Genomic DNA, 20,166 nt, shown 5'->3' with positions numbered 1-20,166 from the left:
TTTCTTCTCCTTCTTCATCACCATTGTCATCATCACCTATACTAAATGCAACGTCTTTTTCCTTGTTTTATGGTTCTCTTCTGTTTTCTTTCACTGTTTCTAGTCTTACGATCACTCTTTTCTTCTTCCTCTCCATTTATTTCTCCTTCTCCCTCATCGTAGTGGTCGTCGTCCTCTCCTCCTCCTCCTTCTTTTTCTGATGTGTCATCTACATCTTCTCAGTATCATCACGGTCTACACCCCTCAGGGTTTGGCACATTAATGTCTGGTTGATCTACTTAATACGATTCGCTGACTATCTATTACGCGGTAATCCACACGGGGTCGGTAATCATCCACCCATTTTCTGGAAAAGTGTGTGAAACAGACCACTTCACCTAGATTTTTTTCTTTCCTTTCTACCAAGCTTCTCGTGGGACTTAAATTGAGATTGTTTACGAGTGTGTGTCTTGACGCCCCACACGTAACACACCGAATGTCTCGTTTATTTATGTCCCTCCCCATCCGAGGGACAGAATGTCCTGCCTCCGTAGGGAGGCCCTACCCTACATGCATGATATCACGCAAAGTTGAGTTAGCTGACACGCTGCCAAAATTGTCCCCTCGACGCCATCTTGTCTTTGTTTGTTTGTTTGTGTATATTTTGACAGGAGGATGTTCTATTCGGCAGATCATTTGACAGGAAGTAGCATTTGTGATATTCATAACTCATCGTCCAACGCTATTGTTGTCTTTTTCTCATTCAGGAGGCCATTAAGAAAGCCAGTTATTTAGAATAAATCATGAACATCGCACAGCTAATCATAAAGCATGCAACATGAATGCACCTTCGGGGAGACAAAGACGCAGAAGAAGGAGATGAAGAAGAAAAAAGGGGTGAAGAAAACTTTGCACATTTTTAAAACATATACATAAAAAACTTACAAAGTTTCCTTGATACACAGTGTTTTACAACAAATTGACATCAAGGGGTTGGTGATCGTTCCACAATGGCTGTGTTTCAAGCCTTGCTCTTCATGCGTCAGAGTGCATGGTGTGGATCCTCAGGGTTGAACGAAAAGTGGGATGGGGGGGGGGGGGAGGAAGCATGATGCACTTCCGATATCACAGTTGCATTATTAAATGGTTACCATGCCGACATCACTTACCAATATTCAAAGAATGTCATCAAATAAACTGAAATTCAACCCTCGGTTTGTGGCGTACTTCTCACAGATCAGGGCGCAATGTCGATTAAGAGAATAAAGCTTTTTCTTTTTAAGAATGGGGAGATGTTGCCATGGTAACGAGTAATGCGGAGAAGCATGCAGGTGAGGGGAAGAATTCAAAGTAGGAACTCCCAAAGTAGATTAAAGGTCAGACGTATTCAGGTGCCATCATTATAGACCTAGTTACGCCTTGGGACTCTTGCATTCTCGCCTCTCTTTAAATGTTGACACTAGTTTACAATGTCTCACCCGTGTGCATTTATTTTGCGATGGCATTTCAGAGACCATCTCCCTCACCTTCCGGTGCAGGAATGCTCCGATTTCTCCCAACTCCACCGTCCGCCTGCGGATGCCCGTGGGGGTACAGCCCCTTCTCACCATGCTCCAGTGCAACTATTACATGATTTGCATTCTATTTGTTCAACGCGCTATACATCTACCTTTATTGGTTATTCTGTGGCCTCGATCCCTGCCAACATTTCGCCCCTTCCCCCACCCACCTCATTAAAAACAACGAAAAAAAAAATGGGTTACAGCTCACTCCCCTCCCAGCCTCCCATCTACATAATTGTCTGCGGGACGGGCAGCCATCTAGATCTAATTTTGCGAGCTTTAAGCCGTTCGTTTCCATCGTCAAACTGTTTCGCCGTGCAACGGCACTAGCATTTTAACACTGTGGTGTTTAGAGGGTTAGCTGAGGAGCTCTGGAAAAGACCATGATCAAACATAGACGACGATGATAAGTCTCCGATGCCTCTCTGCGGAACTGGGGCATGTGAAGAAGGAAAGTGGGTGAAACTTCTCGTGTGAACCTAATCGAGACAAACTTTGTGTTTGAACGGCGCCTTTCGCCCATTTCACCCTTTATCTTTTATTTCAGTCGGAGCCTTCTCGTTTTGTTTTCAGGGGAGTGTTTTTCTTTGTGGTTATTTTAATTTCTTTGCAGAAATATCCACACGGTGTTAGGCGTGTACGTAATTTTACGATGCCGTGCATACTAGTACTTGTATGTCATAAACTGGTATTGTCAATGTGAATGCGTTTCTGCCTGTGTGAAAGTTGTTTGGTTTTAGCTGTCCACGGCAGAAAAACCTGGTCCCGCTAGTAAACTTCTCTTTTTTTTTATGACTCCGCCACGAAGCATTGTATTTTCGGGTTGTCCGTCTGTCCATCGGTCCGTCTGTCCGTATTCGATTTTGTGGACAGTGTAACCTAAGCACCGTTTTAGGTATCCGAATGAAACCTGGCATGTGCATGTAAGAGTGGACGCAGCTGTGTACATCAACTTTTGGGTGCACACACTTAAAGTCAGAGTCCAAAAGTCAAGGTCAAATTCCGAAGATATCGCAACATTTCCCTACATCTCTCTTTAATGTAGCAAGGTATCTTCATTAAACTTAGTGTATACATGTATTACCAGGTACTGATTCATTGGGGAGGTTTTTGGCCATGGGGTCAAAGTTAAAAGGTCAACTGAGAATGCTAAAATCTTACCTTTTTCTCTGTTTCTCGGAAATGGCTCAAATTATCTTCACGAAACCAAGTACATATGCATGTACCGCCTAAAACGGATTTTCTTTAGAAGTTTCGTGTCATGGGGTCAAAGGTCAAAGTCAAAGGTTAGGTGAAAATGATAAAATTATGTTTAATGTTGATTGACACTATTTTCTCCATGATTTTCCTTGAAAATTACTCAGTGCATACACTTGAAATTAAACTAGGTGTATAGGCCTACATACGTTACTGCACGCTAGTTTTGGAAGGTCAAAGGTGAAGTGATGATGTTAAACGGTCACTATCTTCCCCATAATTTATAATTTTGAAAATGGTGTAGCTCAAAGAATTGACGCGAAATTTGGACATTACCAGCCAGTGATTATTTGAAGAAAGATGTACGCCGTAGGGTCACAGGGCAAGGGTCAAAGGCCAAGTGAAAATGCTCAAATTCTCAAATCCTTGCTCTCTGTAACAATCAGCTATCCAAATGAAATCTGATTCAAGGAATGTATAACACATTTGAAGTTGTACCTTTTTTTCGACCAGTCATGTGAAACTGTTGTCTCACACTGTCAACATATACTACAGACCTTTTGACATGGCGAGTGCATACAAGTCGCCATGGCGGCATTTCTCGTGTGTAATGTAACATAGGATCTAGAATTCGGGAGGAATACAACACCCAGGTTTTTCCCTGATACTTTTGAATCGCAGAACACACACACACACACACACCAACACACTCACAAACAAACAAATACTCACACGAAACCGTTGTATGTTGGCTGAAGATAAATGGCCACGATGTGACCTTAATAAGTATTGCGTTATCCTCTCGCAGGCAGCAGCGTTACTGGCGCTTGGTTAAATGCTGCTCATAACTGTCAGAAATATTTAGGGGAAATCTCGCCGAAGGCCGAGCGGGGACCGCAGGGAAGAGAGGGACAATTCCGCCCTATATTATACAGGCGGAGACAATAAAGATCTTTGCCCCGATTCCGTTGAACGCACCCAGCTTTTGAGACCTGAGTTTTTTTCGCATGAAATTCGGCACCCTTTCCTAAATCACACCGCAACTTCACTGATCAAAACAGGTAGGGGGGGGGGGGGGGGGGAGGTAGAAAGAAAGGAGAAGCTGATTTCTCCCCCTATATCCTGGTTTATCCCGCAATCCTCTGATCCCCCTCTTTGGTCGAGCGAGGCTCGGAGTCGGGAGCGTTTATAAATAATACCCTTGGAGTCATGAACGCAGATGCATTGTGGGTAAACACCTCCTCTTTCATCAATATTTTTCCTCATTTCATTTCATTTTTCATTTCAATTTATTTTCATATTTCTCACATATCACAACAAAGTATATAAATACGAAAATTATACAAAACATAAATTAGATGAAACCTCATCGGAATGTACAAAAGTTTGTCTTGGTATAAACACAATGTCTGTATACATGCGAGTTGAACTGTGGTCATGATGCGAAAAATGTGATGGGGCCTGCGTAAAAGCAAGCTTGTACAGCCGCAGGTCCCATGATAAATCAGATTTGGGGAAGTTTGAAATACAGATATTTTTAGACCATACTATTACTGGGGGAACCGATTAACACAACAACAACCTCAAAAATCCGATCAAATAAGTGTTAAGAAAGGCCACTTATTGTTGCAACAATATTATAACCTACTACAAGTAAGGACAATTGGGAGAACAACGACTGAGATTGTAAAGATTCAAGTGGGTGTGAACTTAGGTATAGATAATGGCGTAATAGTATGACATAAATACATAAGTAGAACGTGGGATAATAATGAAATTTGTTTTAAATGTAAACAATACACAGTAGGGCAATAGAGCTCAGGAGTCCACATTCCAGCAGGGGTCCTAAACCATGCAGGCCGTGTGACCATGATAACCGACAGCTGCCACGCGCGAGAATTTCGATAATCGAGTGGAACAATAAGTGCTTGAAGAGCGCAACAGGCAGACTGATCAAAAATAGTGTTCATGGTTAGGATCCCGCCGGACTAGTAAGGGATAGACAAGGGAGGCAAGTAAGGAGCAACAAGTACTATACACTATGCATGCCGTAGCTGCTCAGAAGATATTGCTTCAATTTTTTAATAATAATTGTTTTGGATATAAACTCCAAATTTTATTGTCCGAGAATGGAAATTCTTTTTGCCCAATTGATCGTGGGCCCGGCAGCCACTGAGCAGCGCCAGATCGACGTTGCTCTAACCTTTTCAATTGTTGAACGGCAAACAAGGTAGCAGCAACTCCCATCTTTTAACGTCTTTTGGTATGACGCGGCCGGGGTTTGAACCCACGACCTCCCGATTGTGAGGGCAGCCGCTCTACTCACTGAGCCAACACATCGGTCATGAGTTTGAATGAGGTTAAAGTGGTGCTTCTTATAAGTTCCGTAGGGAGATCATTCCAATACTCTAAGTCCAGTGAACATGATGTTTTTTTTTTTTTTTTTCGCGAAAATTGTTCGGGTACGTGGAAGGTGGTAAGCATAACGTTGCCGGGTTGGATAATCGTGAACAGTATGATTTCTTGTAAACATTTGGGAAAATACATCTGGTAATTGGCCAGTTGAGAATTGATAGTGCGTTTTTGCACAATAAATAACGAATCGATAAGGTTTTTAGAAGCATTCCCCCACACAAGAATCCCATAATAATAGGGAGATATCAAAGTTGAATATATACTTTGTAGAATATTACATGGAAAATAATAGCCAAGTTTGTTAAGAACCCCTGTACTTCTAGCAGTGATTCTACTTACATAATTAACATGGGTTCTCCAAGATAAATCACTATCGATATAAAGACCCCAAAAAATTGTACTATTGACCTGTGACAGATCACTTTTGTTTATCTTGACATAGATGGGTAACACAGTTGGCGAATTACTAAACAACATATAAGGAGTTTTATCAATGTTTAAGGACAATTTGTTTGCAAAAATCCAAGATTGAACAGATACAAGTTCTTCATTTATTATGTTTATAAGCGCATCAGGATTTTGATGAGAAAAGAACAAATTTGTATCATCTGCAAAACAAACGAAGGAAAGAATCTTAGAGGAGTTCTGGATATCGTTAATATATAGAATAAAGAGAAGTGGGCCTATCAAGGAACCCTGTGGAACACCACAAGAAATCACTTTTGGTTGGGAGTCGTGACCGTGCGATACTTACAAATTGTTTTTTATTTGTTAAATAATCAGTGAACCATTCTAGCGCCCTTCCCCGAATTCCGTAATGATTAACATATAAAGTAAAATATCATGATCTATTGTATCAAACGCCTTTGAGAAGTCAAGAAAAACACCATCAGTATGAGAAACATCATCTATAACATGAGCTATCTTATCAATAAACTTGAGTAATGCGTGAGTTGTACTTATCGATTGATTGTGTAAATATATATATATATATATATATATATATGTAAATGTATATTATATATATATATATATATATATATATATATATATATTGTTTTTTTAAGATTCAAGGCCTTTACCAAAACTGGAGGAGACAAGGCTATGAAAATTACGTAGTTCTTTTGTTCTTTCTTTGTGATTTCGTCAAAGGTTGCACGTTTTATTCCGGTATCCGTTTGAGTAAGAGCGTTTTTCTCTTTAATAATGACAAGATTTTGTTTGGAAAACGCGTGGAAATTGTTTAGCCTGTGGATTACATTATTTTTTTTTTTTTTTGGGGGGGGGGTGGGGAAAGTCGAATGTTATATCCAGGGGCAAATTGGAATTTAGTAATTAGGTTATTAACTTTAACATTATAATTACTTTTGTGCAGTGTATATTTAATGTAGGCACAGGCACATGACCAGAATGTATTGAAAGAATGTCTAGGCCTTCTCATCTTATCCCTATTATTTCGCTCTTCATAATTCGTTTGTTTTACTGTTTAACTGAGCATAACAACCCTCAGTGGGAATGAGTCGCCTTTGATGTATGGTCTTCATTAAACACCCATGTCACGGATATTCGGTCACTTCGACTCGTCAATTATTTAGACTGTCAGGCAAATTTCTCTTTAAATGGCGCCACCTATTGGTTTCAACGTTGTTCAGCAGTGAGCAGCACGCTACATAAAATTTATACGTCTTTCACACATTGCGCTGCATAAGGCCCTAATGATCAACAGTATCTTGTTGTTGTTGTTGTTGTTGCTAGTTTTGTCGTTATGGTTGCTAATTATTGTATGATACATATCCGCAACACAGGAAGTATGGTTGGGTTCGCTGAAGTCAGTGTACACAGCTGGTATGCGCTTGCAAACTTTGTGCAGGGTGAACTACATCGGCACTCTGTGTGTGTGTGTGTGTGTGTGTGTGTGTGTGTGTGTGTGTGTCTCCGGTGTCTCAGTGTTGCCGGAGGCATTATGTTTTCGGGTTGTCCGTCCGTCGTTCGGTGCATCTTTCCGTCCCTTATCAATTTTCTGGATAGTGTAACTTAAAGTCCATTTGAGATGTATCCTAATTAAACTTGGCTTGTGAATGTTTGAGTGAACGAAGCTGTGCCTAAATCAATTTTTAGTGCGCATACTCAATGTCAAATTCAGAAAAATTCCATATTTCGCCCATACCTACATTGCCTGAAGACATTTTCTTGAAACTAACGTTGTGTACATGTATTACCAGATAAAGATTCTCTAGGGAAAGTTTTTGTTCGTAGTGTCAAAGGTCAAAGGTCGAGTGACAATGCTAAAATTTTACTTTCGTCTCCGTATCTCGGAAATAGCTCAAGGTATCTTCATGAAACTTCAATACATATGCATACTGCCTGACAATAATTCTCTTGGGAATTGTAAGGTCATGGGATCAGAGGTCAGGGGTCAGAGGTGAATTGTTAGATATCAATGTCGACAAAGAATACATGGGTGGTTTCACTGGTAATGTTAACTTCGACTAAGGCTCATTACCAATGCATGTAAAATGTCACTTTTATTGATGTTAAGAACACGGGGCATCCTTACGCCAGTAAAAGAGTACATTTTTCAGTTGAAAGAGAGACCAGCATTTGCGAACGTGGTTTTTCATCTAATCCATCACGCGGTTAGAGTTGATCCACACCTTGGATTTTTTTCTCTCTCTGTTTATTGACGTAAAAATTACAAAATTGGTTTGAACATGTCCTGGCTTTGGTCTCGACCGATTTTTATCATGAGTAGGTTTCTCTACTTCCCCCCCCCCCTTTCGTTGTTTAGCAAACTCCCAGTAACTTGTGCTACAATAAATTGAACATGATAACGGCGAGCAATGCACAGGGATATTGGTTGCTATTTGCTGTATTATTTCTGTCAGAGTTGGGACGGGACTCGATTTAACTTGCTATCAATGCTCCGTGATAGAATTCGAATTGTCCTTGTTTGAACCGAGCAGGTTACAGTCCACAAATATGTAGAAAAAAAACAAAAACAAAAACAGAGACATACCGTGGGCGAAAGGCTGTTTCTGAAAGCATTGTAAATCTCGTATGCCTGTATCGCTTTATGCCGTTCCTTTGGCGGTACGTTCTTTGTTTGTATGTGCCAATATGTATTTTTATATATAGGCCCTAGTAAAACCAGCCGAAAAGTAGCATCCAGGAAGAAATCCGGGGACTTGTGTCTATGTGGGTGTGATAAAGTATATGTGTGTATATGTGTGTTTGTTTGTCTGTGTTTGTCTGTCTGCTTCTGTGCATGCTAAACGATTGGACGTGTTCTATGTGCATGCCTTCGTAAACACATTCATTTTGTGTATGTATTCGTCTGTTTAGGACCTTACCTGCATATGTGTTGTGTAAAATGATCTGCGTGTTTACGTTTGTCCAATCCAACGGAATTCAGAGTGCAAAGAGGATCCTCGTTACATCCTCTGGGACAGGTAATGTGTTATCAATGTGGGTAAGGATGGAGGTACATCAGCCCAAGTCCCCCGCGATGCCCGCCTGGTTCATCCGGCGATCTCGATCTCCACGGAATGGTGACGACCGATTTCTGTGACATTGTATCTGTTTGTCAGTTGAGAGAAGACTTATAAAAGAGCCCCGGGGACGGGAAATATCCCCGAGGGTAAAGGTTTGGGAAGAGGATATTTGGTGAAGAGGTGAACGGGTGAGGGAGGATGGGGATGGTGTGCATGTATTGTGGTTGAAGAGCGAGCTATTAGGTGTCGCGCGGAAAATAGGACATGAAAAGAGAAACCTTGGTGAAGAGGTGGGTGCATGATGGAAGATTGGAGATGGAGGGGTAGGGAGAAAAGGTGATCAAGAAGGAGATCGTGTACAGGGTAAGCCTGGTAAAAATGGGCACTATGGGGTAGGGGATAAGACTCCTGACTCTCAATTAGAGGTCCCGAGTTCTAACCCAGGCCAGTACTTAATATACGTCCTTGGACAAGGTGCAAGATGTTTTTATTACCCACTGTGTTCCATTCGACCCGGGCGTATACATGTTTACCTGGCAACGCTACGGTGATGATAATGGCAAGGCCCTCTGGTAAAACAGTATCAACTCTGAAGAGGCTACCCTGGATAAAAGAAAATGATGTTATTATCATGTTTAAAAGAAGGTGGGGAATGGAGGTCGAGGTTGGAGATGGAGGGTAGGGAGAGAAGGAGGAAGGGAAGGACTTAAAGAAATAAAACTTGATGAAGATGTTTAAAGATGAAGGAAGGAGATGGGACTGGAGGATAGAGGAAAAGGAAGGATGGGGTTTGGGAGAGATCAGTAGAAGAGGGGGGATTGTGGAGAGTAAACTTTACGAAGGGGTGTTGGAATGGACGATGGGGGAGATGGAGGTGGGGGTAGGGTAAAAGAAAGAATGAGGTTTGGGAGAGAAGGAGGGAGGGGAAGACACTGTAACGAAGGGGTGCTGAAATGGAGGATAGGGGAGATTGATTTGAAGGGTAGGGTAAAAGGTGGGAGGTTGCTAGGGAGGGAGGAGAGAAAGTTAAGTGAAGGGGAAAGACGTGGGCGGGGGGGGGGGGGGGGTGGGGGAGGAAATACAATGTAATGAACGAGGGGGCGGGCTGCCGGGTCCTCTCCGCACCACCATATCAGATGCGCTCCACCGTGGTAATACCATGGGGGTGTTTCATAAAGCTGTTCGTAAAGTTACGAACGACTTAAGAAAGACTGGTGATCAGTTCTTGTGCTGAATTATTGAAATTCTGATAAGTGTAGCACATGAGAACTGATCGCCAGTCGTTCTTAGGTTGTTCGTAACTTTACCCCTGGTCTTAACGTAATATTGGCACGTTCAGAGGGAACATGTCTTTGATTTCATCGTAGAATTATAGCACTTAAATACGCTTCATATACGATTTACAGTCAGTATCTTCGAAAGACTCGAAAGAACCCTGTACCATCGCGCCTTGTAATGTTATTCGACCAAGCCCATGATGTTATGAACGCACACCGTATGAGCTGCAAGAACATCAGGTATAGTGATAGATAAGAGTTCTGTGAGATGAAGACACTGGGGGTGTCAGTAGCGATCTCATGGAGGGGTCTCCCCGTCCTTTCCGCATCTGTTGCCCTGGCAACGCAAATCTCGTTCCACGGACAAACAGTTTCCCATCACGTCGACACGGCTAACGATAAGTCATACACTCTATGTCAGATTTGTTTCACGGTTGTTTGGTTTGACGCTGCGTGTTTTGCGCGAGTAGATATGATTGTATCCCTCCACGGCGGAAAGAAAAACAACAACAGAAGCGCTAAAAAGGAATGTCTTCCATGGAAATGAAGATAAGAGAAGGGGAAAATCACTGGGTAATTTCACTGAGCCTTCAGATGAACAAGGTTGCTCTCACAGCAGTATATATATATATATATATATATATATATATATATATATATATATATATATATACTTATATATCTAATTATATTTATTTATCTATATATATACGTACAGTATATATAATGAATAGCACTTATATAACGCTTAATACTGACGTTTCTAAACGCATTAATACAGACAAAATATTGTGTACATAATACGATACAACAACAAAAATTCGGATTGAGTAGACAAACATAGTAGGCGAGAAGGCGGGGGGGGGGGGGATGGGGAGCGAGACAAGATGACGATTTGAGAAAGAAGTAAAATGGAAAGGGGGATAACAGGCACAAATGTGTAGTTGTCGATCCCCGGGAGTGAGTGGTTGCAGGGAATTAGGGGGGATGGAGGGGTGGAATGTGATTCGAGATAAAGGTAGTTATCGGAAGGATGGAAAGGGAAACTCATTCATGCATTACAATATAAGAAAGTGCACTCACCAAGTCGGAGACATGTGTGATGGTGAATTCGTTGGGGTCAAGGTAGCTATAAGTTTTTGTAAGAGCGAGAGAAAGGAGGACTATAGGAGACTTGGTTTATAGCATAGTGCCTCGTCAACACTTTGCGGTATACTTACACATAGCACTCTCCAATACTACCACGTTATTACCCCCGTCACTTAAAGCCAGCCTAATGGCAGATTATTTCCACAACACCGAGGGTGGAAAATCAAGAGAGAGAGAGAGAGGAAAACTTCCATGGAGATCTGATGGTTTACAGTTACACGGGCCTCAATTAAGGATGAGGTTTCAAACTTTTGCAAAAGTGAGCTGGAGGAGAAATGAATTGACATATAGGCAGCTGATAGGTAAGAGTTAAGAGAGGAGAGTAATATCAACAGGGTCCTCTCCCGTCTCTCTTGTATCCGGAAGAGATGTATCATCGGACATCATCCTTGTCCTGTGAAGTTTTCGTTTCCCTCTCCGTTTCGCCAAAGTGTCTGTGACTGTTTTGGTGTGATAGTTTCTGCTATTGCGTCATCGAGAAGGAAATGAAATAAAAGCAAGAGTGAGGAAGTCTTTTGAAAACGAAGTGACAGGAAAGCAAACGGAGATTTAAAAAAAAAAACAAATAGAACAGACGGCAAAAGACTGTAGGAGAAAGAAAAGAACGTATAGATTGAAAGTGTCATAAAATTTGTGATGGCGTCGTAAAAAAAATAATACACATGAAGATACAAATAAGGTGGTGACGAAAACATCAAAAAAAAACTTTATCTCATGCGTTTGGGGACAAAAAATGGTTTGAGTTTTAGTGAAGGGGGAATAGAGAAGTTTGAAGAGAAGAGATCTCTCACTATATAGAGAGTATTGAAAGTATAATAGCAAAGACGGACCATCAGCGTGTGAAGTGGTAGAACGAGCCAGACGATGAGTAGAGGCTACCGCCATTCCTTTCCACTCGAACTTCACAACCCGAAACTCATACCCTAGAAACGCTCCCCCCCCCCGAATTCCCTAGACAACCTTACATCCTTTCGTGGAAAGGAGGGAAAGCGCAGAAGAAGAAAAATTACGATCGCACGGTGAGAATCTATTTCGTGACGGTACCATAAATTTTCTATCCAGTTTGGACTTATTCCTCAACCACGTCATTAATCAACCATTATTTACCTTCTTTCAAAACTTTTCAAATTGTGTCATGAAATGCGCAAACTGCCTACTGGTACTTGTGCATTTGTGGAAGAATAATGTTGCGAGCCAAGTTCATGAACCATCTAAACAGATTCAAGTCTTTATGTCGCCCTTATGTCACCTTACACAAGATCTTGAACTGCATCAATGTTAAAATGCAGGTGTCGTTTTCCATATGTACAAACCTTTTACAAGCTATCCATTTAATGTGTGTTTTTACATATATGATAATGTATATTTACAAACATGAATGCCCGAATATCTGATCATCTATAATAGACAGATACAGACACACTTATATACGCACATTAATGTATTCGTGCATGTTACTATATATTTATCTATCAATTATATATAAATATATATATATATATATATATATATATATATATATACTGTATGTTATCAATATCTTATAAATGTGGGATTTAAGTGATTACAGAACCGCCTATTAAAAGAAAAGGATAATCCGTACGAACGTAAGGGGAATGGCGTCACCTGCAGCAGAGCCTAGTGTCCTTCGAACCTGCTGAACTGACCTCATTTCTCAGCCGCCAGCAGCTGATTGCAGCTGGTCGTGATTTTCCCCTTGATCGAGAATGGTCACTTTGAAATAGGCAGCTTGGAGAAGGAAAAGGTTAATGCGAGGGAAGGGGGGAGGGAATTTTGCGTAGCGAGTCAGCCTATCATTCTTGCGCTGATAGGGCAAATTTGAGCTCTCCAGTTTTTTTGAGGTATCATTGTCGACTTTTATTTACATTTCCTGCCTTCCATAAGTGGGAAGCTTCAAGTTCCCTCCGGCAAACTGTTTTAAAGGAGAAGATGATTCTGAAACGACAAGGGTGCACCATTTCGAATGTTACTGTCTTCTCGTCGGTAATGTATGTTTTAGATAATATCTTGTGTTCTCTTCGGTCGTGACTTTTCGCAAAAGTTCGTATCGTGTGTTTGTTTGTTTGTTTGTTTGTCCTTTTTCATCTGAGAAGATGGCTGGATATCCTACATTCAACTGCAATAGCTGGTCGGTATGGGGTCCAGTTGGATATGAGGCGGGACCACTTCACCAGGTTAAACACACTGCTCTTTGCGATGAATAAATGAAGCGGGATCTGTTACATGCGCGAGTTGTGACTATCTCCCACACGGGACCTCCATTCATGCTATCCGGGTGTTATGCCTCTGATAGGAGGAAATGGTATGATAACACACAGCATTGCTCAGCGGGACTCGGGAATCGAATCTTTGGGTTGTGAGGCAGACGCACTATACCGACTGATCTAACTCACCGCCCATGACCTAGTCTGTTGTAAATGATATTGCAATGATTATATTTTTATATGATTTTTCCCCCTTCAGGAATAGCAGAAAAAAATCGCAAATTTGTTTCTACATTACTGTATCATTAATATTTTTGGAGTGTCGAGTTGATCCAGTCACAATCCTATAGTGCTCACAGCGCACCTAAAGCGAGAAAGAAAGAAAGAAAGAAAAAAAGAGAGAAAACAGAAGAGAATTCTCCGCTCATGTCACATACAGCTGCAGGGACGCGATGAGTCTCCTGCTGTAGTCGTAAACTTGACGACGCGGAAATGTGGGTATCGAAATGTAGAATACTGTGCTTCACTAAGATTACATTAATTTCGATCTATATCTAATTCAATTCAAAATAACCACTAAACAAGTACACCGACGTTCATGTCAACCAGGGTTGTTAACGTGTTCTCAAAAAGTATTTCCTTGAACAAAAAAAAAAAATGAATATGTTATATATGTATATATATATGTATATATATATATATATATACATTTATGTATATGTATAATATATATATATTTATATACATTTATATATATGTATTATATATATATATATATATATATATATATATATATTATATCATCAAACACAAAACTGAAACAAAGTTCATGCTGTATTCAACAACAGTTTGCTTATTTTTTTTGTGTGCCGAAATTAGCTGTTTATCAATACAGCATGAACTTTGCTTCAGTTTTGTTTTTGATGATATTATCACGCCAACACGTGGACAACTTACTCAATATATATAATATATATGAGAAAGGAAGGAGAAAACGATGTCTAGCTTTTTCATTATTCCTCTCACTGTTCCTCCTTATATATTATATACATTATGTTAATATATATTCGATCTTCGGTATCGATATAGGCATATGTATGTTATATCATTAAAGTATACGACGTCATTCTTGTTATGCCCCCCTTACTTTTGCTCTACATTCTCCATCGGATTACATTCAGGATTTCACCTCCGCACTTGCCCCCAAGACATGGACTATAATTATAGTACCTGCGTACATCACCGAAAGTATCTCGTTACCCAAAAATTAGCGTCATCGTCCATGTAACTCCACTCGATCTCGCCATTTCCAGCTAGCACCTGATCCAATTACCAATATCAATCGCGAAGATCGAACTTTTTTTCTGTCTGCTCAGCCCTCGTTTAGGACAATCTCTCCATGTAGATATAGAATTCACATAGAGAGAGTGGCACATGGTATACCGAAAACTTATATTGGTCGCTGGACTAACAAAATCATAATTGTATCCACAGAAATCAAAACCAAAGCGTTAATGGTGCGATCGCAGTTAATCAGCTATCTTTCTGTTACAATATTATGATTACAAGTGCTTAATTGGTCCCCTTTTTGAAACTTTTGTAGTAATTGTTCTCTTGTAATCTTGTATGAATATTGCTCTTCCTCTACACTAGCTGCCTTGTAGAAGAGCATCATAAGAATATTGCTTTTTTTTTGTATAAACATAATATAATCTACATTCCGTAATTGCCTTTCTGGGGTAGATATGCACGTGTATGAAATTGTGTGTTAGTTTCCGGTGTGTTCTTGTAAAATTATATGAATGTGAATATACCTCTTACACTAACTGCCTTGTAGGTGGGCATCATAAGATTTTTGCGTTGTTATACTTTTTTATTAAACATGAAAACACATCCTTCCCTCCGTAATTCGCTTTCTACGGTAGATGTGAAAATGGTAATACTTACAAGTTTGTTTTTAGTTCCGGGCGTATTCTTTCTTCTAATGACAGAATGATTGAGAAGGAGAGTGTATCGGAGAAATCCGCAAGGGAGAAAGGAATTGTCATGACAATGTTTTGATAAATTTTTCCACAATCCGACACCTACTTAGCTCGTAAAGATCTGTTACAGTTTTGATCGATAACAAGTCGTAAAATTGGCCTCGAACTTGAACAGAGAATGCTAACGTAATCCCGTATGGTTCTTTGTATTCTGTCTAAATGATAGACGGGCTCAGGAGGAGTGGGTGTGAATCGCAATCAGTATGCCTCATCACTCGTATGAACACGTTATACGGACACGTTATTTCGGACCATATCTTCGTCAACTGTAGACGTGAATGTCGTGGTGGTCGAAATGAGATTTTTGGCATCCAAGCGAAAATTTTTCCTATTATAAGGCTGAATTGCTGATTTGCAATGGAAGGGATACGATGTCTCGACACCTCATAACTTACATGAACATGACGATATAAAGATTATACAGAAGTGCAGGCAAGCAGCTGTCTGCAGACGTCTCCTTGACAACGGAGAGTGCAGGGCCCGTCCACCTCTCTCCTCTCCGCCGAGTGCGAAATACTGAAGTGTGTCTATTACGCCCCCCTCTCATTTTTTCAGCCTGCCTCTTTCCACCCCACCCCTCCTGCCAGTCCACAGTGGGAGCTTCTCCCACGTAGCGCTCCCGTTGGTTAGGTTTCCGTAATGATCTCCATCAAGTTGATCTCCTTTAGTCTATTCCGGCGGGCTGGAGAAGGAAGCACGGTTTCGTTTGTTGCCAGCTGCGTTGATTGGATTTACTCAGGAGCTTGCTCCTCTTCTTTTTATCTGCGTTTTTATGCAGCAAGAGATAATTAGAATAAAGCATGAATGCATGCACCTCGTCATTCTGTTCTTCCTAGTTAGTATAATAGACAGATGATGAGAATTAACAGCTGTAGCTATAGCATGACTGGGGTAACTATTTGGTTTTGGTTACTAGTCCCATATGTTGGTCAGAGCAGAAGCCTTAGTGAATCTTGTGGATATATATCAATATACACTGTACTTGTGTATTTTTGTATACAAATGTGTGTACACATGTCCGTATAATATTGTCATGACAACGAGGCATTGCTACGAAACGAGCAGTCACGGGTTGTGCGTTGTGATGCATAGTGGCAGCAACTAGACGCATTTTCATCTCAAGTAGGTTACGGCTGTAGTTTTTTTAAATCTGTAAGCCTGTACCAAGGAGCAGACGTAACCTTGTTTGCGTGTTCGCTTCAGAAACAGACTGTAAATTTAACATCAATTCCGGTCGCATTCCGGTCGCTGACGAAGAATGCAATTACTGAGATGTTTGGTATCCAAAAAAAAAAAAAAAAAAAAAAAAAAAAAAATGCGCTTTCCCGGCAGAATAGAGGTCTTATTCAAAGTATTTCGGGGTTTCCCGGCACGAAACCAGACTTGAAACGATCGATGAGTGACGTCGAGATGTAAGAAACTCCAGGGTCATGATTGTCACAGCCTAACATCTATTATTTACACGAGAGATAAGACATTTTTGCAAGTTTGCCTGAAAGACATGAAGAAATATAATTACGATGCAGTAGATAGGAAAATAATCGATTTCGTACTGTTCATTGATGCGAAAGATGAAGATTGATATATATTTTTATGCTGTGTTCTACAATTGCAAATTTCTTGTATGATTTTGAAAGGAAGTATCTTGAATTCATAATATTACATTGAATATTGATGTAGTTGTGACACATCACGCTGATCTGTCCTTGTCACCCCTTTCCCTGTCTGTTTTTCTGTCCGTCCGTATATTTCCGCGCATTTCTGTACCCCATCTCTCTCCAATCATCTCTACCCATTGATGTTTTGGTAGCGAGGCGGGGTAATGAAATATCATACCAATAATGCATTAGCCTGTTGTCTCTAGCAGCTTCTGATATTAATGACAGTGAGCTCTTTCCCCTATGGGTTAAGTGCGGTAATATGACCTGAAAGTCCCGTCGGCCGATAAACAGCGTGTCCGAGACATTTTTGCAGCTCATGGAAAGGCATTATACATGTATGACACACCATTTTGTGCCAGCAGCAATTGCGAATGGTTTTAGCAATGCATCAAATTTGAATTAGATTGAATGAGACGTTGCAGTGCCGGAGATTTCCAATCTAATTGAAGATGATTTTGTTAAAGTGGAATGAGGAAAAAAATCACCGCGATCACTATAATAATGTATTCTAAGAAAGTCGTTTTGCTGAACATCAGCATGTAGGCTTACAGTAATATCGCGGTAACTGTAGCAATAGCTGTTTCCGTAAACCAGGTCACTATTCCAGTATTGGCCACTTTGCGCGGAGCGAGTTACGGTCACACTTTGGTGACCAAGGAAACGAAAGTCGTTCAAAGACTTCTACTTTTAGAAACTACTCGTGGTGAACCGCCGCAAGTCATTATGGCTGTCTTGAATGACATACGATTAAATATTAGTATGATCTTAGATTTCTCTGTGCCTTGACAGGTTGGGCATTAGATAACATAAATCTGCACCTATCAGTTGCTAGAACTAATTACCAGTGCTTTTAATCGAAGTTGTACTCTTTTCTATTATTATTATCCCTTTTCTTTACCTGTGCGGCAATTATTGCGTTAGGAGTTACATTTCTGGACGTCAATCATATCAATATCAGTGCAGGACCATCTTTATTGATAACTAGATGGTTTTTACAGGCAATTGTGTAAATATCATATTCGCCATTTCATATCCCACCTTTTAAATTCCTTGTAATGGTTTGTACATATCTTTCCTCTTCACTTTTGTATGCGTCTTCCCAGTCAATAGCCCATCAAAATATTATCCACATCCTCTTTGCTTTTTATTGCCTTCCCTTTCCGTCCGTGGAACGTCGTCCCAGAAGTCTTTCAAAAACATTTGACGAATAAACATTTTTTTTTTTTTTTAAATCTACGGTCTGATTTCCGTTGAAAGAGAATGGGCCTAAAAGTTCGAAGATTATGTAAGTTTACAGGTCCAGAAATAGTACGACTGTACATTCATATCGTTACGCACGCAAATGCTATACTCGAGTTAAAAAGAACACAACTAATTTGCTCATGTCAGTACCAGTGATGACACAATTCATATCAGATTCGATGAAATCATCCGTAACGATGATATGTATCATGATATGTATATGTATATAATGTATGTGTGTTGATTGAATTGTGATTTTTTTTTTTTAAATCGGACAGTCCGTTCAAAAGTATTGAATTAAAAGATTTCAGTGACGCCAGAACTGAATGACATCGTATATATATATATATATATATATATATATATATATATATATATATATATATATATATTTGTTTAAAAATGTGAAGAGAATTCCACAAATTTCATTTTCCAGCATAATGAAAGAACAACTTACCTCGTTCAAAAAGTAGGGGGAAAAATACTATTCTTAACATAATATGTCATTAACAATCAAACGAATGTGCATTTTTTATGAAAATCTTTAGATTTTCTTTATACCCTTTTTCTTCAGTGACGTCACCAACTGTAGTAGTCTATTAATCCAGCAATGGCGGCACCAAGACATTACAAATGCATAACTTTTGAATGGATTGTCCGATTTTCCTCAAACTTTCACCGATTTTTTTTTTTTCGTCAAAATATTTGGGCATTCACTCAGTCCACATTTATATTTGGGGAATCTTCCCCTTTATGGTTAGGAAATTCTGACCTGTTCGATCATTACAAGGTGGTCCCTGTAGATACCATGAGACACATCTGTATGCTGAGGGTCAAAACACTGTAACTTTCAATCTATTTTTTTTTTCTCTTCAAGTGTTCATTCATGTTGACATCTCCAGATTTTTATACACATTACATAAATATCAATACTTTGACAGATTTAGATTTACCTGTTCTTTGCTGTACCTGTAACGCACTATTTTTTTCTCAAGTTACATTCCATCTGAATGGTCATAATAGTTTTCGAACTTCTCTATCCTGTAGGCTGATATCCGTTCTAGAGAATTTTTACGACAGACCTTTCCCGAGCACTATCCTGCTTCGGCTTCTGGAAAGAAAGCGGCAACCACATCGCTGAAATCAACCGCCGGAGCATCAGCAACAGGTAACGAGTCAAGCGACCAGGTTCCTTCGAGACGGACAGAAGGGGGCGAGTGGGCTCAAAGTGCAGATGCAGATGGAAGGGAATCAACAGGGAGCGAAGCAACCCGGCTTGGCTCGGCGGAACAGACGGTATTGCCGAATGAGGATAAACAGGGGGAAGAGCGTCACGCTGAGGAAGGACATAATTCTGACGAGCGACGACGTGAGGACAGCAGGAATGTCGTGAGATTACCAGACGGCTCTGAGTCGCCCACCAGGGCTTCTGGCTGTGCTTGTAGTTGATCCCCCACGTGACGCGTTGTCCACTTGACATATTTTCCGAAGCATATATCGGATTAGATGTTGCGATCACATCGTCGGCTGCGTCTCGAGCTGAGCAGTTCGAGTCGAGCTGACATAAAATGAACTTTATCCGTGGGCGGTTTTTTTTTTTTCTTCAACATCATCTTTATATTTTTCTATCAATTGCATTATGTGATAGTCTAAAGTAATGTCTACATCAATAATTCGTTTTGTTCTTATCAGATTTACATCCTATCCTTGTTTAACCTCACATTCTTTCAAGAAAACGATTACTCCAACTGTACTTGTTGTCAAACTGGTGAGCAGCATACCTTGTTGTCCAGTTGTGTACAGAGTATGGGATGTATGCTTGTGAGTATCCTCATAATTCATCTCCTGGTTTCAGTGTGAAATTGATTGAAGAAAATTCCTGGCAATAAACTACATTTTTTATTTCTTATCTGTATTTATTGAAAC

At 40.2% G+C, this 20,166-nt stretch overlaps 1 protein-coding gene across 1 annotated transcript in view; it reads left to right on the top strand.

Annotated features, from left to right (window-relative positions):
* The window catches only part of LOC139732602 (endonuclease V-like), a 76,673-nt gene extending 56,735 nt beyond the window's left edge, over positions 1-19,938 (top strand). The window contains exon 9 of the mRNA XM_071643459.1: positions 19,288-19,938. Coding sequence (XP_071499560.1) covers positions 19,288-19,689 — 402 coding nt within the window. The 3' untranslated portion in view covers positions 19,690-19,938. The remainder of the gene's footprint in view (positions 1-19,287) is intronic.
* Positions 19,939-20,166: the final 228 nt, after the last annotated feature.

This window comes from Diadema antillarum, unplaced genomic scaffold (assembly GCF_040938485.1).
Source record: "Diadema antillarum isolate AM-2024a unplaced genomic scaffold, OU_Dant_1.0 seq00000439_RagTag, whole genome shotgun sequence".
NCBI lineage: Eukaryota > Metazoa > Echinodermata > Echinoidea > Diadematoida > Diadematidae > Diadema > Diadema antillarum.
The sequence above is the reverse complement of the archived record's forward strand: the minus strand, read 5'-3'. Positions and strand labels throughout refer to the sequence as shown.